At 36.8% G+C, this 25,597-nt stretch overlaps 2 protein-coding genes, 1 long non-coding RNA gene and 1 pseudogene across 12 annotated transcripts; 3 read left to right on the top strand and 1 right to left on the bottom strand.

The window, feature by feature from the left end:
* Nucleotides 1–1,997: 1,997 nt before the first annotated feature.
* On the top strand, nt 1,998–2,757 carry LOC110658232 (uncharacterized). Its single transcript, XR_002495537.2, has 2 exons — nt 1,998–2,388; nt 2,472–2,757. It is a non-coding gene; the product is annotated as an uncharacterized LOC110658232 (long non-coding RNA).
* Nucleotides 2,758–15,638: 12,881 nt separating this feature from the next.
* LOC110658234 (anaphase-promoting complex subunit 10) lies at nt 15,639–20,291 on the top strand. 9 transcript variants are annotated; one of them, XM_021815753.2, is made up of 8 exons: nt 15,639–15,905; nt 16,000–16,094; nt 17,699–17,880; nt 17,993–18,053; nt 18,174–18,266; nt 18,395–18,465; nt 19,318–19,456; nt 20,177–20,291. In XM_021815753.2, the coding sequence occupies exons 3-8, from the start codon at nt 17,702–17,704 to the stop codon at nt 20,222–20,224; spliced, it is 591 nt and encodes a 196-aa protein (XP_021671445.2). In that variant the 5' UTR covers nt 15,639–15,905; nt 16,000–16,094; nt 17,699–17,701; the 3' UTR covers nt 20,225–20,291. The 9 variants fall into 9 exon arrangements, with proteins under 9 accessions (XP_021671445.2, XP_058009176.1, XP_058009177.1 ...); XM_058153193.1 differs by adding an exon at nt 16,192–16,255 and having other exon boundaries at nt 15,639–16,090; XM_058153194.1 differs by adding an exon at nt 16,192–16,255 and having other exon boundaries at nt 15,639–16,094.
* On the top strand, nt 20,248–25,362 carry LOC110658236 (putative glucose-6-phosphate 1-epimerase). 2 transcript variants are annotated; one of them, XM_058153191.1, is made up of 11 exons: nt 20,248–20,385; nt 20,591–20,713; nt 20,807–20,920; nt 21,016–21,067; nt 21,379–21,516; nt 21,704–21,802; nt 22,012–22,109; nt 22,560–22,667; nt 22,776–22,857; nt 23,160–23,228; nt 24,039–25,362. In XM_058153191.1, exons 1-10 carry the CDS (start codon nt 20,324–20,326, stop codon nt 23,223–23,225), a joined length of 942 nt encoding a protein of 313 aa, XP_058009174.1. In that variant the 5' UTR covers nt 20,248–20,323; the 3' UTR covers nt 23,226–23,228; nt 24,039–25,362. The 2 variants fall into 2 exon arrangements, with proteins under 2 accessions (XP_058009174.1, XP_058009173.1); XM_058153190.1 differs by lacking the exon at nt 24,039–25,362 and having other exon boundaries at nt 23,160–23,398.
* LOC110658233 (pentatricopeptide repeat-containing protein At5g66520-like) lies at nt 23,457–25,315 on the bottom strand (annotated as a pseudogene).
* Nucleotides 25,363–25,597: the final 235 nt, after the last annotated feature.

Genomic DNA, 25,597 nt, shown 5'->3' with positions numbered 1-25,597 from the left:
TATGATTCAAGACAAACTTATCGTTAAATTAAATTATATTAATATATTAAAATTTTAAATAGTTTAAGACAGACTTGCAGTTAAACCCAAAGTTATATGTTTTAGTTTATTTTAAAAAAATTATATTTTAATTTAATTTTACAATAATTTAAGGGAAATTTGCCATTAAATTTAAAATTATATATTTTATTTAATTTTAAAATGGTCTAAGGTAAATTTACTGGTAAATCTAAAATTATATATTTTATTTAATTCTAAGATGATTTAAGGTAAATTTAATTCTAAAATGATTTAAGACAAATTTACTGTTAAACCTAAAACTATATATTTTATTTAATTCTAAAATGATCTAAGGCAAATTTACCGTTAAATCTAAAATTATATATTTTATTTAATCAAAGTCAAATTAGCGTTAAATCTAAATTATATATTTTATTTAATTTTAAAATAATTTAAATTTTATTTAAGAAAAAAAAAAGTTAAAGGGCTACTCCCTTAACCACTCAAAATTTTAGATAAATAAAAAAAAAAATTCATTTTATCAATTTAAAAAAAAAAAAAAAAAAGAACCCCTATCATGAGAAAACACTTACCTTAGTATTATTTTTAATATGGGCAAAAAAAAAAAAAAATTTCAATGACATGCAGTACATTCTCATAGGAAGGTACTAACAAGTAGAATCAACTAACACCCAAAACAAAATCACATAATTATTTAACTACTTAATCATATCTTATCATATATCTTATCTTTTATCCATTGCTTCAATATTATTGGCAATAAACATGACAACCATGAATCAAATCATAACAGTGAATAGAAGCTTTTAACAAATTGGATCCATAAATATTCTCCTAAGAATCGTGGAATTGGTGCCTCTTGCACAAAGTTTTGACACCTTCCTACAAGGGATAAATGTAACATAAGGGAATTAAATCTGTCCATTTTATATTGAACAGAAATAATCTAGACAGATGTGGAATGGGACAACAGTGCTTCCACATATCTAGGCAGAGGACCCAATATTGTATTACATACACAACAATCTCTCTCAAAAGGAACAAATGGGCATCAAACTATATAAATCTAGACCATAATTACCTGGATTCGCGGTATGCAGGGATTCGTGGTGCGAGAACGGGAACGCGACACGTCATTTAGTTATTTTTTGAGTATTTTAATGGTAAACTTAATTAGTTTGCTCTTTCAAAATGTTGTATGTTTAGATAATATTTTAAATTTATTAAGTATAAAATGATAATTTTTTATATTTTTTTATCATTATTAATTTTTTATTTTGTCTAATTTTTATTTAATTTTATTAATTTTGTATTATCTTACACTTTACTTTTTGAATGCTAATTTGCAAATTTTTTTAATTAATGATAATTCTTGTTACCAAAATTTTCTTATAATACTTTTTTAGAACTAAAATTTTAATATTATAAATAGTATAAAAAGAGTCCTACTTACTTTAAAATTAGGCTTGGAATTATTTGTTCAATTAAAATAAAAAGAATTAATTTGAATATTTAGTAAATTTCATAAAAAAATTTAAGTTGTATTTAAAAAAGCATTCAAATTTAAGTGATATTAAAATTTAATATAAATATTATAAAAAATTAAAGATATTTTAATCAATTCATTGATTTATCAATTTATTTATATTTTATATATGTTATTAATAGATTATAGATATAATGATTTATTTACTTTAAAAAAAAATTAATACTTTATTTTTATAATTTTTTTTAAAATAATAATAATAATTTATTATATGAATTTATTAATTATCTCAAAGGTGGGAATCACAATCTAATATGTCAGTTTATTATTTTGACAAAAAATAAATTATAGTGTTTTAATAGGATTCAATAACTGATTAAATATATTTTTTTTTTTTAAACAGATTGCTAGAAGGTTCTAGGCATCTACGTGTTGTTTCCTTATAGCTACGGGTTACACATGTCTCCTATTCATCCTTATCTTTCTTTGCTTTCTATCTCATATCCCCATCTCGTCTAAAGATTGCTAGAGAATCTGAGAAAGTGTGTATCCATCTCTGTCAAAACTAGATTGCTAGAAGCTTCTGCTTTCTTCATTTCAATTATTAGCAATCCAACTTTCAAGTTTCTAATATTTCAAAATTGTTTTTTTGTTGCTTGGTCTATCTAGAAATTTCTTCTGTTCTTCGTGTCCTTTCTCATTTTAAAAGGTAATTTGTTTAGATTGTCACTTTATGATGATTCTGTTGGTTATGAACTTATGATTCTATCTCTGTCATTTCATTGTTAGCTCTCCCATCAATGGCAGAAAGGATTTGGCAGCATAGAAATTGAAACTCACGGCAGAAAACAGAGAAAATCAATCATTTGAAATTTTGAATTGTAATTCTTTAAATTTATTGTCTTTTTTCTTCTTACATCTGTTTTTTCTTCTTTGATTTTTGATTTTATATTCACAATGACAGCGTAATGACAGAGTGTTGACTGAATGGAATGGGTTCGCTGGAATTTGGCATTTAGAACGTCTCCTAGCTTTTTAAGACGCAGTTGTCTCGCCATCTGGGACTTGCGATCCGGAACGCGGAACCTAGAGAATGTGAACGAATCTGGTAACTATGATCCAGACAAAAGTGTGCATTTGAGACAAGTAACAACCCTTTGTCGGTCTACTAAAAAACTATGAATGATGATAATGATAACATTGTAACATTAACACTGTTGGAGCGAATCTAATACCGTTATTTGAACATATATGTATTGCAAGCATTCCCATGAAGACACAACCAGCTCAATTCAATTTAAATCCCATGTAAAGCCGACAAATTAAAGATTGTACTCCAAATTTTAGACCAGCAATCACTAAGAACTCAAAGGTGGACACATATGTCTCTCGAACGAGATATATAACTTGAATGAAACTGCATTTCTAAGGCAACGGCAATGTCCCACAAACATCAAAATACTTTTTTAAATCAATAAAAAAAAAAGTATTACTGAAGGATATCCGACCTTTAATACTGTTCAAAATGGAAACACAGAATCCATAATTACCTATACTATCACAGGAGTCAAGAATAGGAGTTGGGATGAACTACAAACGGGTATTGCCAAAAGAATGAGAATGAACTCGAGATGTCTCCTTGTTACAGACATCTCGTGTTATTGCTGGATGATAAGGAGAGGAAAGTGGTGAGGGAAAAGGAGTTGCATGAAAGTGGTGAGGGAAAAGGAGTTGCATAAATGGCTCTTCAAAAGAACTTGCCGAATGTGGTGCTAGACCAAGGAACAAGGCGTTGTCGGTGATGAGGGAAAAAGCAAAAAAAAATGGTATATGGAGACGAGAATGATTAATTATGGAGTTGAACTTGGATGGGATCGTTGTTATGCAGATAATATTCAAGGTGAGAGTGGCGCTGGGTAAGAAGGACGGGCAGGCAGCAATGAGAGAGAACTATGTCATTTTGGAGACAGTAAGTGATTTGATATTCTTTATTTTTCACTTTTCACCCAATTTTCTACTCCTTTCTTTTGAAGAATGAAAGGGTAGTATTTACAGGACTTCCACCCATAATTTTAATGGCCATAATTCAAGACATAAAATGGAGGGTAGAAATTAATTTAGGATAAATTTTGTTTTTATTTGTTTATACATTTTAAAAAACTTAAATTTAATGATAAAAAATTTAAAAAGATCAATGATCAAAGGTGTAGATTAAATTATGACTCTTTTATTTTATTTCTTTAATCCAAGGATATTAAGAATTATTTCTTACAAATTAAATCAAATTTAAAAATACTAAATTTATCTTCATTTTTACTTTAACAACTTGTAATTCAATAGTAAAAATTTAATCTCTAAAAAAAGAGGGTTAGGATTTAATGATACTAAAATTTATTTTTATTATTTTTAATTTAAAGGTCAAAAATAAAAGAGATAAAAAATTAAAGGCTAAGATTGAATGTACTAAAATTTATTTTTATTTCTTTAACAAACTTCTAATTTAATGGTCTAAAATTAATTCTTCAAAATATTTAATTGTTAGAGTTAATTTGAGACTATTTTATTTTATTATCTTTTGATCCAAGTGGCAAGTGTTAAGAAATTAGCGTTATAAAAAAAGAACTAAAGGTCAAGATTAAAATTTAATTGTACCATGATATATATATATATATATATATATATATATATATATATATATATATATATATATATATATATATATATATATATATATATATATATATATATATAATGATCCAAAATTAAATCCAAAAACACGTAAGGGCTATGATTAAAATGTATAAAAAGTTTTGACTAATTTCAATCAAATGGTTGAAAATAAATCTTAATACAATTGATGATTAAAATTTTTTATTATTATTTTTTAAGAAACTTGTAACACTTCAAAATTTTAAATTTTATTATTTTATGAGTATTATTGATATTTTAATTTTATTTAAATTTTAAGAAATTATTTGAGATTTTTTTCGGATTTTAAAAATCGGGTTCGATTTTCCAAAAATATAAACTTTGATGATTTTTAAAAATTAATTTAAAAACCACGTGGTAAAACTAAAAATATATTTGGAGTCTACGAATTTTTCTGAGTTTTCTGAAATTTTTTCAAAATTTTTGGACCTCATTTTCAATCCCGAGGCAGAGTAAAAATTTAAAATTTTGTATTCCGAATTGAACCGGCCGAATCGAACTGGACCGGATCGGACCGGTCGAATCGGACCGGCTCCCTCTTCTTCTTTTTCTCCCGCGCTCGTCTCCTCCTCCTTCTCTCTTTCTCCCGTTTTCTCTCTCCTCCCGCCCCAGCCCGCCGGCCGCCACCCCAGCTCACCGGCACGCCGCCCCACCCCTTCCCCACGGCCGGCCGCCGCCCCAAACGGCCGGAAAACACGTGCGAACGCCCCTCCCTTGCACGCGCGACCGTTCGTCTTCCCGGCCAAAATCTGGCCGATCCGGCCACCAATCGGACCGGGTCTTGTGTCTAAACTCATCTACTCGTCGAGAGCTTTCCATAGACACCAAGAACACCGAAATCCATCAAGCGGTTTGTCCAATTTTTGTCCGGAAAGTTTTAGCCCATTTTGACTTTCGGGCTAGATTTCTCGCAAACCATGAAGCCCACGAGAAAACCGAGAGTACCAGAGCGCTCCACTCGTCGAGAGCTTCGCGGGGATATAAATTTCAAAATTTTTCGACACCGTTTTTCGATGGGTCCCACGGAACTTCGCAGTGTTTTTCCGAGCATTAAATGAGTTTAGAAAATTCTGAAAAATTTATGTACTAACCCCGTGTTGTGGGCTTCGTGTAGGCTTCCTCAATTCGTGGAAATTCAACAATTGTCCGGGTTTGTGAATTTTCGGCCAGACAGACCCGTTACCTGAAAAGTCTTCGAATTGGACCGAGGTTTTGGCTACCCCCCATTGTCAGATGTCCCGAGCGCGTCCCTGAAGTCAGAATCGGCAAAGGTAAACCCGAACCTTGCTTTTTCGTAATTTTCTAGTGCTTAAATAGGATAAAAAATTCATAAAATATTCGTGGTAGCTCAGAAAATTATGATTCTTTTTGCAATAGCCTAGTAATATTGCTAAGGACCGCGGGGCAAAGTTTTAGAATTTTTAGAGCTTATTTGGGCAGTTTTTGCAAAAATGATCAATTATAAGGACTAAATTGAAATTTTACATATTGTAATGGATGACTGATTTGATGGACCCAGGAGGGGCTGTGTGATGTGATTGAGTTGTGGATATATGAATTGTGAATATAGAAGTGTGTTTTGAGCCCTTTTGCAGGTTGGGTAGGTCCTTGGTATAGGGGAGACTCTGCCGGATTTTCGACACGACTTAGGACGTATTTGGTCTTTTCATGATTTGTATTGAGTCATTTGTATTAAATAATTGTAATGTAATTGTCAGGTGAGCCGGGACAGCCTTTTTCCTTCTCCCAGCCCGCCACAGTGACCGTTGTCAAGTCTGTAAGTAAAATATTAATTTTAATTGCAATTTCGATATTATTATATGTTTAAGCATGCCCATGCATCACTTATATGTATGTATCTATGTAGTTAAACTCTAGGCACGTTTTATGTTGCATTCATAACTGTGAAAGTGCCATGTATGTTGTTGTGGCAATTTGGAGCAGTGTGCGTGCGTTGGCGTGCGTGTGATATGGTGTAGACTATGGATAGGACGGGTAGTCACGGCTTGAGTTCTTCGCTGGGACCCGATCCTTCGGGGGTAGTCACGGCTTGAGTTCTTCGCTGGGACCCCGATTTGGTTTATTAAGCGAAAGTCCGGCTTGAGTTCTTTGCTGGCACCAGGTTGGATTTAAGAGAGCTGCATAGGGGATCAGCTCCCATATATTATGATTGATATTATTGGGTGTGTGAGTGCTCCAAATTTCCTTTTTGCTGTTATGATGTGAATTTATTGCTGATGCTGCATTTTACTCCACAGGGTGCATTAGTTTTAGATAGTTATAGAAATTATGGTTAAAATTGATATTTTACTCTTTGAGTCGAACGCTCACTCCTGTTCAATATTTTTTCAGGTTACAAGAGGATTTTATTGTGGTTAACCTGCTTTTCTCCTTCGCAGGTTGTCTATCAATATTTGTGTAATTTTATTTACTCCTAGAATTTCCGCATGTGCTAGAAATATTTATTTAAATTAGGTCTGTAATGTGAATTCTTATTTTGGACCTGTAAAATTATTATCACATGCATGTTTGATGGACTGGATGAGGGAGCTGAGCTCCCATTTATTTTTATGATGATATGAGTATGTGGAGGGTGAGCTGAGCTCCCCAATTGATTATTATTGTGTTTACAGGTCGGGTGAGTCAATAACTCCCCGTTGAAAGGTCCATTTTATGGCCGGACTCTGTCAAGTTGTTTTTTTGAAATTGAGCCCAAATGGGTCTTAGAGTTGGATTAATGAATAGTTAAACTTACTACGGGCCTCGGGGGCTTTAGGCTGGCCCAGGTCCTAGTGCCGGTCCGGCCCATAGGTTGGGTCGTAACAAATGTGGTATCAGAGCTTAGGCTCCAGATTATTAGGGATTGTTTGTCTAAAGTGTTGGGAAGAGTCTACTAGGAGTCACATGCGGAAAATAGGGTCCACATTCGTCTTGCATTTTCATCTTTGCTTCTAGTTTCTGCTTTATATATTGTGTATAAACATGAGTCTATAGAGCTATGTAATGTGCAGTTTTGAATATTGTGGGCTAATGCTGCTGAATTTCAGGAAAATGCGTAGAAGGTGAGAGCTGCCATCGCACTGTAACCAGATGTGCCTGACGAGGTGTCAGCACAGGATGAGGTGCCTGCCCCGAGGAGGCGGGGTAGGAGGCCTAGAGCTGCTCAAGTAGAAGAGCAGCTGCCAACAGTTTAGGATCAATCTTTCATGGCACAGGGTCCCATGGACCCAATGGCTGCTACTCTAGCTGGGTTGCAGAGAACTATCGACATGATGGCACAATATATGGTCCACCCTCCACAGCAGCAGCAGTCCACCGCACCAAGAGGGGAACCTTACAAACAAATAATCAATTTCAAGAAGTTGGTGCCTGGTACTTATGATGTGTTAGATGATGCATATCGGTTTTTGGATTCCTGTAGACAGGCAGGAACGGAATTGTAATTGACTGATAGAAGACTTATAGAGTGTATGCAGCATGTCATAGGGCCTATGCCTAGACAATGGATGAATGACTACATATTACCTTCGATGGAGGGTTTGTCATGGACTCAGTTTGTGGAACTGTTCATCAATCGGTTTGTGCCAGAAAGCTTCAGGGATCAAAAGCAGTGGGCCTTTGAGGCCTTAAGACAGAATGGCAGGTCTGTAGATGAATATGCTACAAAATTTCTTGAGTTGAGCAGGTATGCCCCTACAGCAGTTGCTACAGAAACTATGAAGGTGAAGAGGTTCCTAAAGGGGCTTGACAGGAGGTATGTAAACCTGGCCATGATGTCTGATCAGTCGTTTGATGTGGTAATTGATCGAGCCAGACAGATAGAGATTAGCTATACTGCGGATGACAGCGGAAGAGCAAAGAAAAACAGAGCAGAGGGTTCTTCAGGTGCTCCCCATATGAGTGCTCCAGATAGTGGTGGCCAGAGTAATTACAGAGGAAGAATTAGGAACAAGAAGAGTGGTTTTAGACACAAACCTCGAGGGTTCAGACCAGGGTACGGATCCAACAGTGGTCACAGTTCAGGGTACAACAGTTCGGGGTCTGGTTCAGGATCCTCTTTGGCACCTTGTGCACAGTGTGGAAGAGGACATTCAGGACCTTGTATGATGGGTTCAGGAGTATGCTTCAGGTGTGGCCAACCAGGTCACTTTGCTAGGGAATGCCCCGTGTTCACAAGAGCCACGATGGGGTCACAGGTTCATTGCAAATGTTCCTCGTCGATTGTATCCGGTGCTTCCAAAGATGGCGCATGGGCCTGGGGCCAACAGGGCCGAGGACAAGGGGGACGTGGATTTGGAGGTAGATCAGGAGAGAGAAGTTAGTATCAGGGTTCTGCCACTCAGGTTAGGGGTCAAGCTCGGGTTTTTGCTTTGACCCACCAGGATGCTCAGGCTTCCAATGCAGTTGTGGCAGGTATTCTACTAGTTTGTTCCTATGAGGCTCGTGTTTTGATAGATCCGTTTGCTACGCACTCATTTGTCTCCCCTGTGTTTGCCATGAGATTGGGTAGAGACCCTATAACTTTAGAATGCCCTTTGTCGGTAGCTACCCCACTTAGTGACAACATAGAAGTAGATATAGTTTTTTCGGGTAGCCCAGTAGTAGTAGACGAAAAGATTCTCCCAGCAGACTTAGTTCCTCTACCAGTAATGGATTTCGATGTAATCTTGGGGATGGATTGGTTGGCAACTCATTATGCCACTTTAGACTGCAGGAACAAAAAGGTGTATTTCCACATACCCGGTATGGAAGAGTTTAGCTTTGATGGTGACAGGAGCGTGGCTCCATATAACTTGGTGTCAGCAATTAGTGCTAGAAAAATGTCGAGGCGTGGATGCCAAGGGTATTTGGCATTGGTGAGAGATACATCTGTAGAAGGTGTCAATATGGAAAATGTTCCTGTTGTCAGAGAATTCATGGATGTCTTCCCTGAAGAGCTTTCGGGGTTGCCACCAGAAAGGGGAATAGAGTTCTGCATTGATGTTGTTCTAGGTACAAACCCCATATCAATGCCACCTTACAGGATGGCCCCAGCAGAATTGAAAGAGTTAAAGGAGCAACTACAGGAGCTGTTGGACAAAGGTTTCATACGTCCGAGCACTTCACCCTGGGGTACTCCTGTTCTATTTGTGAGAAAGAAGGATGGGTCATTGAGGTTGTGCATTGACTATAGACAGCTGAACAAGGTGACTGTGAAGAACAAGTATCCACTTCCTCGGATCGACGATCTGTTTGATCAGCTCTAAGGGGCTAGATTCTTTTCCAAGATAGGCCTGCGATCAGGCTACCATCAGTTGAGAATTAGGAATGAGGACGTGTCCAAAACGGCATTCAGGACAAGATATGGCCATTATGAGTTCTTGGTGATGTCTTTTGGACTCACTAATGCACCAGCAGCCTTCATGGACTTGATGAATCGGGTGTTCAAGCCATTTTTGGACCGTTTTGTCATCGTATTCATAGATGACATTTTGGTATACTCTCGGACCGAGGAAGAACATGTGTGGCACTTGAGAATGGTGTTGTAGACTTTGAGGGAGCACCAGCTATATGCCAAATTTTCAAAATGTGAATTTTGGCTAGAAAGCATCTCATTCTTGGGACACGTGGTTTCTAGGGAAGGTATTCAATTGGATCCCAAGAAAATTGAAGTTGTAACTGATTGGCTTAGGCCTACAACAGTCACTGAGGTGCGAAGTTTTCTGGGCCTAGCTGGCTACTATAGGCATTTTGTGCAAGATTTTTCCAAGATAGCAGCTCCCTTAACTAAGTTAACTCGGAATAATGTTCCATTCATTTGGACAGATGACTGTGAGAAGAGCTTTCAGAAGCTTAAGGAGTGTCTAACCACCGCCCCTGTGTTGACACTACCTATGAGTGGTGAAGGATACACCGTGTACTGTGACGCCTCCAAAGTTGGCCTAGGGTGTGTTTTGATGCAGAATGGAAAAGTAGTGGCTTATGCTTCAAGGCAGCTGAAGAGGCATGAGCAGAACTACCCCACCCATGATTTGGAAATGGCGGCTGTAGTCTTTACACTAAAAATTTGGAGACACTATCTGTATGGTGAAGTGTGCGAGATATACACCGACCACAAGAGTTTGAAGTACATCTTCCAAAAGAGGGATTTAAACTTGAGACAGAGGAGATGGATGGAGCTTCTGAAAGACTATGATTGTACTATCCAGTACCACCCTGGGAAGGCCAATGTAGTAGCAGATGCTTTGAGCAGAAAATCTTCTGGCAGTTTGGCACACATTTCAGCAGAGAAAAGACCGTTGATTCGGGAAGTACATGAGTTAATGGATCAAGGTTTAATCCTAGACCTTTCAGATGAGGGGGTATTGTTGGCTCATTTTTCAGTGAGGCCAGACTTGCGGGACAGAGTTAGAGTTTCTCAGCACAGAGACCAACAATTGATGAAGATCATAGAAAGAGTGCAGCAAGGTGAAGGTGGTGAGTTTGGATTTGCCAATGATGGCGCCCTAGTGCAAGGTTCTAGGATATGTGTGCCCGATGTGGATAATCTCAGAGATGAAATCATGTGAGAGGCACACTATACACTGTACAGTGTCCACCCAGGCTCTAACAAGATGTACCATGATGTGAAGGATAGCTATTGGTGGAATGGCATGAAGAGAGACATAGCAGACTTCCTGTCCAAGTGCTTGACTTGTCAGAAGGTGAAGTTTGAACATCAGAGACCGTCAGGGAAGCTGCAAGAGCTCCCTATCCCAGAATGGAAGTGGGAAATGATTACTATGGATTTTGTGACTAGGTTGCCTTGTACCACGCGAGGATATGATTCGATATGGATAATTGTAGATCGTCTAACCAAATCAGCTCACTTCTTGCCTGTGAAGACTACATATTCTGTGGCACAGTATGCCCGACTCTACATTCGAGAAATAGTCAGATTGCATGGAGTTCCGGCTTCCATAATATCTGACAGAGGGCCCCAGTTCACTTCTCAGTTTTGGAGAAAGTTGTAGGAGGCACTTGGCACACAGTTGAACTTTAGTACGGCTTTCTACCCTCAGACAGATGGACAGTCCGAAAGGACAATCCAAATACTGGAAGACATGCTTCGCATGAGTGTTTTAGATTTTGGAGGTCAATGGGATGATCAGCTAGCTTTGGTGGAGTTTGCCTACAACAACAGTTACCATTCTAGCATAGGGATGGCACCCTATAAGGCATTATATGGAAGAAAGTGTAGGTCTCCTCTGTGTTGGACGGAAATGGGAGAAGCGAAGGTGCATGATGTAGACCTAGTGCAGTACACTTCAGAGGTAGTTCCTTTAATTAGGGAACGACTGAAAACAGCTTTTAGTAGGCAGAAGAGTTATGCAGACCCTAGACGGAGAGATGTAGAGTTTGCAGTAGGTGACTGTGTATTCCTGAAGGTTTCTCCAATGAAAGGAGTCATGAGGTTTGGAAAGAAGGGCAAGTTGGCATCTCAGTATATTGGACCTTCTGAGGTTACTGATAGAGTTGGAGCAGTTGCCTACCGGTTGGAGCTACCACCCAACCTTTCTCACGTTCATCCCGTGTTTCACATCTCCATGCTCAGGAAATACATTCCAAATCCTTCTCATGTACTACAGCCGGATGTAATAGAGCTAAAAGAGAACTTGACATTTTAGGAGCAACCTGTAGCCATAGTGGACTACCAAGTGAGACAGCTAAGATCAAAATAGATCCCTATAGTTAAGGTTTTGTGGAGGAGCCAGTCAGTGGAAGAGTGCACCTGGGAGTCAGAACGGGACATGCGTAGCAAGTACCCTTATCTGTTCAATGTGTAATATTGTACTTTATTCTGCCTTGTGTAAAATTCGAGAACGAATTTTCTGTAAGGGGGGAAGAATGTAACACCCCAAAATTTTAAATTTTATTATTTTATGAGTATTATTGATAATTTAATTTTATTTAAATTTTAAGAAATTATTTGAGATTTTTTTTCGGATTTTAAAAATCGAGTTCGATTTTCCGAAAATATAAACTTTGATGATTTTTAAAAATTAATTTAAAGACCACGTGGCAAAACTAAAAATATATTTGGAGTCTATGAATTTTTCTGAGTTTTCTGAAATTTTTTCAGAATTTTTGGACCTCGTTTTTGGTCCCGAGGCAGAGTAAAAATTCAAAATTTTGTATTTCGAATCGAACCGGCCGAATCGAACTGGACCGGATCGGACTGGTCGAATCGGACCGGCTCCCTCTTCTTCTTCTTTTTCTCCCGCGCCCGTCTCCTCCTCCTTCTCTCTTTCTCCCGTTTTCTCTCTTCTCCCACCCCAGCCAGCCGGCCAGCCACCTCCCCCGCTACCCCAGCTCACCGACGCACCGCCCCACCCCTTCCCCACGGCTGGTCGCCGCCCCAAACGGCCGAAAAACGCGCGCGAACGCCCCTCCCTTGCCCGTGCGACCGTTCGTCTTCCCGGCCAAAATCCGGCCGTTTCGGCCACCAATCGGATTGGGTCTTGTGTCTAAACTCATCTACTCATCGAGAGCTTTCCATTGACACCAAGAACACCGAAATCCATCGAGCGGTTTGTCCAATTTTTGCCCAGAAAGTTTTAGCCCATTTTAACTTTCGGGCTAGATTTCTAGCAAACCGTGAACCCCACGAGAAAACCGAGAGTACCAGAGCGCTCCACTCATCCAGAGCGCTTCGCGGGGATATAAATTTCAAAATTTTCTGACACCGTTTTTCGATGGGTCCCACAGAACTTCGCAGTATTTTTCTGAGCATTAAATGAGCTTAGAAAATTCTGAAAAATTTATGTACTAACCCCCGTGTTGTGGGCTTCGTGTAAGTATCCTCAATTTTCCGAAATTCGACAGTTGTCCGAGTCTGTGAATTTCCGGCCAGACAGACCCGTTACCGGAAAAGTCTCCGAATTGGACCAAGGTTTTGGCTACCCCCCCCCCATTGTCAGACGTCCCGAGTGCGTCCCCGAAGTCGGAATCGGCAAAGGTAAACCCGAACCTTGCTTTTTCGTAATTTTTTAGTGCTTAAATAGGATAAAAAATTCATAAAATATTCGTGGTAGCTCAAAAAATTATGATTCTTTTTGCAATAGCCTAGTAATATTACTAAGGACCGCGGGGCAAAGTTTTAGAATTTTTAGAGCTTATTTGGACAGTTTTTGCAAAAATGATCAATTATAAGGACTAAATTGAAATTTTACATATTGTGATGGATGACTAATTTGATGGGCCCAGGAGGGGCTGTGTGATGTGATTGAGTTGTGGATATATGAATTGTGAATATAGAAGTGTGTTTTGAGCCCTTTTGCAGGTTGAGTAGGTCCTAGGTATAGGGGAGACTCTGCCGGATTTTCGGCACGACTTAGGACGTATTTGGTCTTTTCATGATTTGTATTGAGTCATTTGTATTAAATAAATGTAATGTAATTGTCAGGTGAGCCGGGACAGCCTTCTTCCTCCGCCCAGCCGCCACAGTGACCGTTGTCAAGTCTGTGAGTAAAATATTAATTTTAATTATAATTTCGATATTATTATATGTTTAAGCATGCCCATGCATCACTTATATGTATGTATCTATGTAGTTAAACTCTAGGCACATTTTATGTTGCATTCATAACTATGAAAGTGCCATGTATGTTGTTGTGGTAATTTGGAGCAGTGTGAGTGCGTTGGCGTGCGTGTGATGTGGTGTGGACTATGGATAGGATGGGTAGTCACGGCTTGAGTTCTTCGCTGGGACCCGATCCTTCGGGGGTAGTCACGGCTTGAGTTCTTCGCTGGGACCCCGATTTGGTTTATTAAGCGAAAGTCCGGCTTGAGTTTTTCGCTGGCACCAGGTTGGATTTAAGAGAGTCAGATAGGGATCACTCATATATTATGATTGATATTATTGGATATGTGAGTGCTCCAAATTACCTTTTTGCTGTTATGATGTGAATTTATTGCTGATGCTGCATTTCACTCCACAGGGTGCATTAGTTTTAGATTGTTATAGAAATTATAGTTAAAATTGATATTTTACTCTCTGAGTCGAACGCTCACTCCTATTCAATATATTTTCAGGCTACAGGAGGATTTTATTGTGGTTAACCTGCTTTTCTCCTTCGCAGGTTGTCTATCAATATTTGTGTAGTTTTATTTACTCCTAGAATTTCCGCATGTGCTATAAATATTTATTTAAATTGGGTCTGTAATGTGAATTCTTATTTTGGACCTGTAAAATTATTATCACATGCATGTTTGATAGATTGGGTGAGGGAGCTGAGCTCCCATTTATTTTTATGATGATATGAGTATGTGGAGGGTGAGCTGAGCTCCCCAATTGATTATTATTGTGTTTACAGGTCGGGTGAGTCAATAACTCCCCGTTAAAAGGTCCATTTTATGGCCGAACTCTGTCCAGTTGTTTTCTTGAAATTAGGCCCAAATGAGCCTTAGAATTGGATTAATGAATAGTTAGGCTTACTACGGACCTCGGGGGCTTTAGGCTGGCCCAGGTCCTAGTGCCGGTCCGGCCCATAGGTTGGGTCATGACAAAACTAAAATTAAATTACAAATTATGCTTAAAATAAAAGTAGAATCCAATTAAAAAACAAACTTAAATAAGTTACAGGAAAGTCAAAATATAAAATAAATTTAAAAATTAAATTAAAATTAAAATTAAAGTAACAAAGAATATAATAACTCAATTAATAAAATTAGATTTTTTGTATATATATATATATATTTAATTAATTTAATTATTATTATTATTATTTTTATTTATTATTTTTTAAAAAGTTTTTATAAATTCAGGCAAAATATTATGTCTATATAAAAAAAAAAAATTATTAGCCCAAATAAAATATGATGTCTATAGCTCATATGAAATGGTTGTATTTCTAAAAATGGATTCTATCAAATTGGTATATCACATAAAAGTATAATTTCTGAAATTAAAGAACACTTCTTTAAATTTAATAGTTTATGTAATTTTCTCCTATAAGATTACATATAATTCATTTCCCAACCAAAAATAGCTAAAGGTGTGGTTAATTAGGTGATTAAAGAATTTTGAAAAATGATAGAGTAAATAATTATTTAGGTTAATTGCACACATATTTTATCCAATTAAACCTATCCCACATATTTTTATTAAATTAAACTCTTTATTTTTAAAATTTTCAAACAAATCTTAACTAAATTAAATCGATTAATTTAAATTTGATTATGGTGCATAAATACTTAGGCCAAATAAAAAAATCTAAATTTTTATGTATGTTATCACTTCTAATTAAAATTTTAAATTTATAATTAAAAAATAAAATAATAAATATTGTATTTTTAAAATAAATAATATCTTTTATATTTATATAATTTAAAATTACAATATATTTTTATATTAACATGAAATTGAAGATTATGAATGGCAACGATCTGTTTTCAACTCGAATCCGAGCGGATCAGGTTTTTCATTCAAATTCTAAAGCCCAATTTCCCTCCTTCCCTAGCGCCCACCCCTGGACCCGCCGCGCTCAGCCACCATCTCCAACCCAAAATTCTCAAAATTTCTCCTGTATAACAAGGATCCATTGTCTATTCTTTTCCTCCAACCTCCACGAAACTACCACTTCCATTCCCACCACTAAATCAACCGCCATCACACCCGCAATTCCAACCTATTTCGACCAAAACCATCCACTATCTCTACAAGCCACCGGCAATAGCAACTTCTCCCTGCCCATCTATTGTTTCTTTTGTCTCCTATCACTCTCTCACTTCCTCCCTTTTCTGTGTAATTTTTGTGTTGCCAGCCGCACCCGGTCCGTGCCTTAGTATAGAGTGTCCAAGGCAACACTTCTTTCTTAAACTCATCGGAGCACGTTTCATCCATCCCAACAACTGGTAGGTACTAAAACTATACCTTAGGCCTCCATTTGATTAGCCTTTCCCTTGAGCTTGATCACTTTATTTTTATATTTTAATTACACTGCTTGATTTTGTAGTGGATTTGGGTTGTCCCCCATCCGACGATTTACCTAAATAACAGCCCCGGGGAGCATAATTCATGTAATTTTTGAAATAGCTTTTGTTTAGAACAAGGAATTGAATTACTCACCTATTGCTGTATTAGGAGTTATGAAGTATAAATTTGTGCCTTTAAATTCTAGTTGAGTTATTTAGAACTTTCTTTTTAAAGGTCATTGCAGACAAATATCGTGGATAGTAGTTTTGGGTGTCTTGTTTTGTAATTCAAATGTTTCATCAAATGCCTCAAAAGAATACTGCATTGTTTCTAGAATTCTTCTACAATTTTCACCAAATTAATGGTTTTCTTTTTGTTTTTTTTAAAGCTGATTAAATTTAATCTTTTGATAATATTGATTGATTGTACTGGGGTGGTGGTTCTTATTTTAGGCCTTGTTTGGCATGCGTAATCAAAATTATAATGTAATTAAAGTTGTAAATTACATTGCATATTTTTTATACGAATGTTTGGTTGCACAAAAAAATTTGACATAATGGAATAATAATTAAAAGTTCCTTGATGGGTCTAATTATGATTATTTGTTTAGATTTTTTTTTATTTATTATCAATATTATCACGAACACTACTCGGCTAGCATTGCTACTATCATCATTACTCTCCTCTCTTACCACTATCACCGCCACCGCAATCACCTTCACCGTTCTATTACCATAATTGTTATCACTCTTATTTGATCACCACTATAATCCACTAGTTATTATCATTTATATCACCATTATCATCTAATTATTGTTGTCGCCACCACTATCATTACTTAGCCACCATTGTCACTCGATTAATAATAGTGATGGTGATGGTGGTGGTGGTAGCAAAGTGAGCTAGTGGTGGTGGTGGTGGCGGCTAGGTGGTGGCAGAGGTGATAACAGTGGTCAAGTGATGGAGATAGTGACGATGGTAGTAAGATGGTGGTGGTTGTGGTGGCAGTAGGGGTAGTGGTGGTAATAGCAATGGTGGCCAAATAGTGATGGTGATGAAAAAATTATAAATAAAAACTGAACCGATTAACAATAAAACTGAACAAAAAAAATAAAATTGATTAGTTCAGTCATTTTTTTTTCCTTTGAAATTTAAATAAAATCCTTCTTACTCTTAACTGCCATGTGTGTAGTTAGCCAATGTCACTAAACACATCATTTTGTGCAAATAATTAGAAAAAAAAAGCCCGCCTCATCCATTTGACCAGTGACTTGGTTTTGAGAGCGTTTCTATTTTTCTGGTTTTTGTGGTAACCTAGACCAGCTAATGGCTCAGTTTTTCCGGTTGAACTTGCCAGGACATTCTAGTCCAGGTTTGAAAACATTGGTTAATATATTATCTAAATTTTGTGAATGACCCTCTAGTACTTGGATTTGATTGAAGGTCCTACTCACAAAACCCAACTTTCAAAAGTGATATGTGTTTTTTTTTTTTTCTTTATCTGTGGGTTGAAACAATTTTAGAGTTGCATTTGCATTGTGTAATAGAAAATGGCAACAGAGTCATCAGAGGGAGAAGAAGAAGGGAAGATTACAGGGGGGAATCAGCACTTGATTGTAGATGATGACCTCAGAGAAATGGGCAAAAAAGCTGCTTGGAGTGTCAGCTCTTGCAAACCTGGCAATGGCGTCTGCACTCTCTGTGATGACAATCTTGATTCCTTTTGGCAGTAACTAAACAAACAAATTTGCCATCTCTACTTCTCTCTGATATCTCTCTCTATGACATGGAATCTTTGAATGATTTTTTGGCCCTTTCGTATTTTTCTGTGCATGTGTTAGATCGGATGGTGCACAGCCTCATTTGGTGAACATTCAATTCCAGAAGAAAGTAAAGCTACAAGTACGAATCCAGTTTTCTGATACTTGATGTGGTGCAATTTGAAAAAAGAAATGATATTTGTTTACTTGTTTTTGGAGGCTAGGACTAACTGGAAATTATTTTCTTTCCTTTTGAATGAAGTTGGTTGTGCTTTATGTGGATTTCAAGCTTGACGAGAGCTATACCCCCAGTAAGATCTCTATTCGCACTGGCGATGGATTTCACAACTTGAGGGTATGTCATTAAGTTTTATATCATTAATATGTGTGTCAGTGTGTGTGCGTGTTTGTTTCTCTCTTATTGTATGAAATATCTTTATAAATTCAGTTTGGTTGGTATTGCCCATTCTAAATTGTCTTCAGGAGATCAAGACTGTGGAGCTTGTCAAGCCAACTGGCTGGGTTTATCTATCCTTATCTGGAAATGATCCTAGGTAACAACCACTATGTCCATGTGCTGATTCTCCCTTTCTCTTACCTACTTTGCTAAAATTTTCTTCTTATGCTTCATCTTTTGTTTAAAATTTAACTTGAAGGTGGGTAATAAGTTCCACTTGTTTCCTATATACTCACATCTTATACTAGTCAGTTGTCGAGAGGCTTATATGGTTACTACTTACTAGATCTGATATTTGAACAGTAATTTATGGATGTAAGTTTCTAGTCCAGTTTTGTCTCATCAACTTCCTATTAAGATTTTAATTGCTCTCCTATTCTTACTTTGAAAGGACCTGGGCTACAATCTTTAACATAATGTTTATTTTAGATACAGTAGTAGTCCTTATCCTTAAAAGGCTGAAAGTTTCTTTTCATTTCTCTCTCAACATGGCATCCGTTGCCAGCCCTGTTTATGAACCTTGGCTTGCTTTGAGTCTGAACAAATAGATAAACAGCAGGAAGGTTCAAAATTCCATTTGGTGTAGGAAACTTGTTACTGATCATTGTATATTGCTTTCTGCTATAATAATATAAAGTCTGGTAAAAAAAGAAAAGTTAGCAAAACATGACACTTGAAATGGGCAACTTAAATAATAGTATGCTGGAACTTACGGAACTTTTTTCTTTGCTTTCAACTTTATTGAGATATAGTTTGTAGGAGAATTTATTTCCATGTGATCGAACCACGAAATGATTCATATCTCTGGTTCACTGTATATTAGGGAAATTATTAGCTTATTGAGAATCAAGCTAATGAATCAATTTGTTGATCTTGTCCAACAACATATGATAATGGCCAATTTGATGTCTTAGGTTGGTAACTACCTTTATACAAATTTCTTTGGCAGGGAAACTTTTGTCAATACATTTATGTTACAAATTGCTGTGCTATCGAATCATCTTAACGGAAGGGATACTCATGTTCGGCAGATCAAAGTTTATGGGCCTCGACCGTCAGTCATCTTCTTTTTTGCTTATCATAAACTGGTTAGTAATATTCGTATTAAAGCTTTGTTTTTAAATGCCTCGGTTGCAGGAATCCTATACCCCATCAGCCTTTTCAATTTACTTCAAGGGAGTTCATTACATACTCTTCAGTGAGATGAGAAATGTGATGTAGCAGGAAAACAGAGAAGAGGAACCATGCCTGAAACTGTGTAAAGCATGCAGCTGAAAGTAGCCAAACCATCCAAGAACCATGTGTTCTGGACATCTTTAATCTATTATGTTCGACAATTACCAAAGAAATACAGATTGAGATAATGTCACTAATTTCCTCAAAAACATTATTACTGTTTTGTGATATGAAGTTAAGGAGAGTAAAGCCAGTCTGAAAAGCCATTGTTGACTTGAATCTTTTTACTCAATCTGATTTGTTTCTCTCTCCATGCTAATATGCATGCTTGATGCTAAACTGACAAACAACATTTTATTTTATTTTATTTTATTTTTAGTACATAACATTTTATTTTTATAATCAAATAAACCTAAAATTTTCTTCCTTTTAAATTTGCACAAAACATTTAAGACACCGTTTAATTAAATTTTATTCTTTTGATAGATTTTTCCTTTTACAAGTTATCTGTATTTAGTTAGTAGTAAACAAATGAACCAAAATAATATAATTTTGTGAGCCAATGATATTATTTTAAAAACGGAATTACACCTTTTTTTATTTTTTTTAAGAAAAAAAAATCTTTTTTCTAGCGGGGAAAACAATATGGATCGAAAAGAATATGCGAATATAGGGAATAGCGAAGACGACCAATGGTAACAACTGTAACGGACATAAACGACCAGACGGGTTCTTGAAAGGGGCACATTGTATTCAGCTCCGCCACCGACCTTTTTGCAATGGCGATGCTTTCTATGCCTTTTTCTTCTACACCTGCCCTTAATCTCCGCCGAGTCAACCGGTGAGTCTCTTCAATTTTTCTCTTTCTCCAATCTCCTTCTGATTCTTGGAATTTGATGCTCTTTTTTTGCCTTTTCTGATCGATTTTGGATTTAGGTGGTTGTTTGATTTTGGATTGCTTCATTCTACAAACTTTTATATATCAACAATTTTTAGTTAATGGGTTGTTTTGCAAATCCAATTTGCTAATTTTTGTGGGGATTTAGGCCATACAAATACTCTGGCATGGCATTTGCGAGTGTGAACAAAGAAACTGGGACTGTAGGAGTAAGGGTCACTGAAGGTGAAGGTAGCTTGCCAAAGGTTGTGCTCACTTCTCCTCATGGTAGGTAAGTATATAGTTACAGCTCCAGCCCTTTTACGATATGGCTGTCTTTATGTTATAAAATTTTGCTTCCCTCCCCCCCCTTCCCTTCAAACAGTGAGGCAGAGATATATTTATTTGGAGGTTGCATCACATCTTGGAAAGTTCCCAGCGGGAAGGACCTCCTTTTTGTTAGACCAGATGCTGTATTTAACAAGAAAAAACCAATAAGGTTCTTCAAATTTTAACTTCTTTCTTGTGTTTTGGTTTTTATGGATTCAATTGTCTTCCCAGTTCACGTACTGATTATATCTTTATTGGAATTAGTGGAGGAATTCCACATTGTTTCCCACAGTTTGGACCTGGTAGTATTCAGCAGGTATTCCTTTTTTTCACTGTTCTAATTCTCATTTCCGGCATTCCTTTTTCTTCCTCTTGCCCATTTAATGTGTTTGTCAGTAATTGCAGTAAAGCTAGCAGTGAAATCTTTGCTGCTATTTAGTTCTGCTATTGAGATTTATGGTTTTCTTGGTAGGAGTAAATGATGATCAATGTTCATCCTATTACTCTATAATAGTGAAAGCTTGTGTCTATATCTCTTGTGAGAGCTTTGGCTGGTTTCGTCTGTCTTGATCTTTATTTTCATTTTATCATTTTTTTAATGCTTTGGGTTGCATTTGTACTTAACAGCATGGATTTGCAAGGAATATGGATTGGTCTGTTATTGATTCCGAAAATGTGGAGGGCAATCCTGCTGTCACTCTCATGCTCAAGGACGGTCCTTACAGTCATTCTATGTGGGACTTTGGTTTCCAGGCTTTATACAAGGTAGTCAGTTACTTCTCTTTAGGAAGACACTACTCATCTCGGCTATAAATTGTGATTTTACTGTAGACACAACTGTATATTCTTATCAGGATATGTGGGCTTGTAGTTATTTTAGTGAACTTCTCTTTTTTATTCACTCATTATGCATGAAGTTTATAGTGTTTTTTTTTTTCCCCACTGTTTTCAGGTCATTCTTAATGCAAAAAGCATTTCCACAGAACTGAAGATTACAAATACAGATAGCAAGCCGTTTTCATTTACTGCAGCTCTACATTCATATTTCAGTGTAAATATTATTGTTCCATGCTTAGAAAATTGGTTATTGTGCTGGTCTGACCACATTAAATTTTGATTTCCACACATATCATAAATATATAAATTTTGTTTGGTCAGAAAGACAATTATGGGACTCAAGAATTGTTTTCTTTGAACATTAAAATGGCTTCAGAAATACATAATGCATAATCAAAACTGATTTAAGACGACAACGTGCAGGCTTCTGTGACTGCAGCATCTGTAAAAGGTTTGAAAGGTTGCAAAACACTTAATAAAGATCCAGATCCTAACAATCCGATAGAGGGCAAAGAGGACAGGTCAGCAACATTTTGTAGATAAATCTTACATTGAAAAATGGTACCAAAATTATTTTTGTTTCTCTGTGGAGAAAGGCAAGACAGAAAAAAGAACTGGGATTGCAAATTTTCTTGTGTATGAAAATTGATTTGTTAGTTCTTGGCTGAAAACCCTTTTTTCCAGCATGTTAGTGATTGTCGATGAACTTCGAAATGTTCTTATTCCCTTATCTTTTTTTATTTATTATTTGAGTAAAAATAGATGAAAATTTTCACTCTTAATCTATCATTGAAATGGCTCTGTATCAAAGATCTTCTCTTAGGCTCATAACATTTATCCAGTTTATTGGAAATCCAAAGAAGGAAATAGCAATCCATGTTTGTCAAGGCATGCTCAAGTAGGAAGTAGCATGATTTGATCATATCTCAAAGATATTTCAGCACTTGCTAACTGTTATGCAAATTAATCAGGGATGTGGTCACTTTCCCTGGCTTTGTAGATTGCATTTACCTTGATGCGCCTGATGAGCTGCAACTTGATAATGGCTTGGGTGATGTAATAACCATCAAGAATAAAAAGTGTGTGAGATGGGACCTCATTTAATACTTTATTTTGCTTTCTTCAAGATTTCCCTCAATGTCTGTTGTTCACATTTCTGTCTCTCCGATGGCTTTTATCTATTGCAGTTGGTCAGATACTGTACTGTGGAATCCACATCTACAGATGGAAGCATGTTACAAAGATTTTGTTTGTGTTGAAAATGCCCAGGTATTTTGGATCTCCTCTTTCTTCACAAGTACATTCCCAAGCTTTGTGGAAGCTGAGATTATTTCTTGAGTGCATGTGCCTGAGTTGCTAATGATAGTCCAATCACTGAACTGCTTAGCAAACTAATTCTATTATAATATAAAAAATGGTTTTTGCAAAGTGCTTTCACTTATTGAACAAAAATGTGGTGTGCTAATCAGACAACTTCTTGTTGCAATTCCTAATGCATATAAATGTGTTCTTTGGTGTGTGCGTGTGTGTGTTTTAACAAGATAATCATGTTTTCTATGTGGCCATTACAGATTGGAAATGTCAAGCTAGAACCCAAGCAGTCCTGGACAGCTAAGCAGCATGTTAGCGTTGGTTGAAGGGTAGCTGCTATTTACCTTGTTTATTGAACAAAACCATCCTTTTGATGTTTTTCATTTGATTCCCCTTCCAGTTTTGCAAAAGCTTTCCAGTATTAGCAATAAATCATGATGGCTTAATTTTCTTTGCAATGTCATTTCAATTTTATGTTAATTGAGATGAAAATTCTTTACATTGATTTTGCGGTGAACATAATGTGGTTGCTATTTTTATGCTGCCCCTCACTCTCTTCACCAGTAATCACCACTCGTAAAATTCCTGTCACTGAAAAGGCAGAAACGAGTTCTACCCTGCATGACAATCTCCTTATAATAAATCTGGGAAATGAGTTTCATTACCATGTGGCAGTCCTCATTCTCAGATTCGTAACTATCCAAATTGCTGTTATTCATTTTGTACTGATTGTCTAAATTCAATAACCAGCTTCTCACCATGCTGATTTATGGCAATTTCTTTCTCCTCATCCTTGATATCATGTAATAGATTTCTGTGTTGCAGTTTTATATCCTTCTTGTCTTAGTTGTTCAGCTATGTTGTACCACATGCAATAAATCTCTTTCATTTGAGGATGGGATCCATCCCCAGCCAAAAATCCATGAACAGCCCCATCTAGAATGATTGTGCTGCATCCTGGAATTTTGGATACTCCATATTCTTTCATATGCCTTCTTGCTTCAGCTGCCACATCCCATTCCCTGGCAGCAGCATGAATGTTTGCTAAGTGAATGTGCCGGCCACCATGATCAGGGTCTACTTCAATTAGGAATTTCCCTATCTGTTTACCTAACTCTATATTTCCATGAATGCGACAGGCATTTAGCAGTGCCCCCCATATGACAGCATTTGGTTTTACTGGCATTCGCTCTATCAGATCTTTTGCTTCCTTCAGCAATCCTGCTCGGCCCAATAGATCAACCATGCATCCATAGTGCTCTACTGTTGGGCTCAAGCTATATACTTTCTCCATGCTGTCAAATAGTGATTTTCCTTCGTCAACTAATCCTGCATAACTGCATGCAGTCAAAATTGCAGTAAAAGTTATCAGGTTTGGCTTAATTCCTGCTTTTAGCATTTGCATAAACCAGTATAGGGCTTTTCTTCCATGCCCGTGAATTGCAAAACTATAAATGATTGCAGTCCACACAGAGACACTTTTCTTCCCTATTTTCTTAAACACTTCCGGAGCTTCTTTGATACTACCACACTTTGCATACATGTCTATAAGAACACAGCCTAAAATTGGGTCTACTTGGATTCCATTCTTGTTGATGTATGCATGAATCCATCTCCCTTGATCCAAGGCTCCAAAATTTGCGCATGCTGAAAGTACACTTGCCAGCTCTACTTTGTCAGGTTTGACACCTGCAATCTGCATTTCTTGAAATAGGTGCAGGGCATCTTTGTCAAGTCCTGCCTGGACATAGCCAGAAATCATTATTGTATATGAAATGGCATTTCTTGCTGGCATATCTCTGAAAATTTGATTGGCTATTTCAATGTACCCATGTTTCATATATCCATCAATCATCGAGTTCCAAGAGACAACGTCTGGTTGTGGGATCCGATCAAAGAGGACTTGTGCAGATTTTATGAAACCAGATGTGACATATGCATGAAGAAGGGAATTTGTAGCATAAACGTCTGAACCAAAACCCAATTTTATCATGTGAGCATGAATTTGTTGGGTCTCTTTCAAGGCTGACAGACTGGAACAGGCTTTGAGCAGGAAGGGAAAGGTGTAAGCATTATGCGGAACTGAATCACAGAGCATTTGATGATACAGAATCAATGCTTGCTCTGGTTTAGTGCTGTCGGCGTATCCTCGGATCATCGTGTTCCACATGAAAGTGTTGGGTCTGCAGATTCTGTCAAAAACCTTGTGGGCATAGGGTAAGTTCCCTGAATATTGGGAGCAAGAAAAAGCTAGTAGCTTACTTACTGAGATGGTCTCTAAGATAAGGCCTGTTTTGAACATATAGGCATGGATTTGCTTTAATTCCTCCATACTTGAACATCTTTCAAGCAGAGATTGAGGCTTTGACATACTTGAGTCTAAGGTGAAATGGCATGTTGTAGCAAGCGATGACATTGAGTTGCTAAACTATTTAGAAAGATTTTGTGAATGTTTCCGGTGAAGATTTTTAGGACTGCTGCTACTGCATCTGTGACTTGAAGGATTCTTTTTTTTTTTTTTATGTTTTTATTTTTTTTTATTTTATTTTTTTTAAGAATGATTTTGGATAAGGTTCTTGATATGTCACAGAACCTCCACCACGCAAAGTTTAGATATGATAATTTTTTCTGGTCCCTCATTTTCATTCTCAGTGTCAAGTTATTATTTTCTTGAATAAAATTAAAAATATAGATGATA

This window comes from Hevea brasiliensis, chromosome 9, assembly GCF_030052815.1.
Source record: "Hevea brasiliensis isolate MT/VB/25A 57/8 chromosome 9, ASM3005281v1, whole genome shotgun sequence".
NCBI classification, from domain to species: domain Eukaryota; kingdom Viridiplantae; phylum Streptophyta; class Magnoliopsida; order Malpighiales; family Euphorbiaceae; genus Hevea; species Hevea brasiliensis.
The sequence above is the reverse complement of the archived record's forward strand: the minus strand, read 5'-3'. Positions and strand labels throughout refer to the sequence as shown.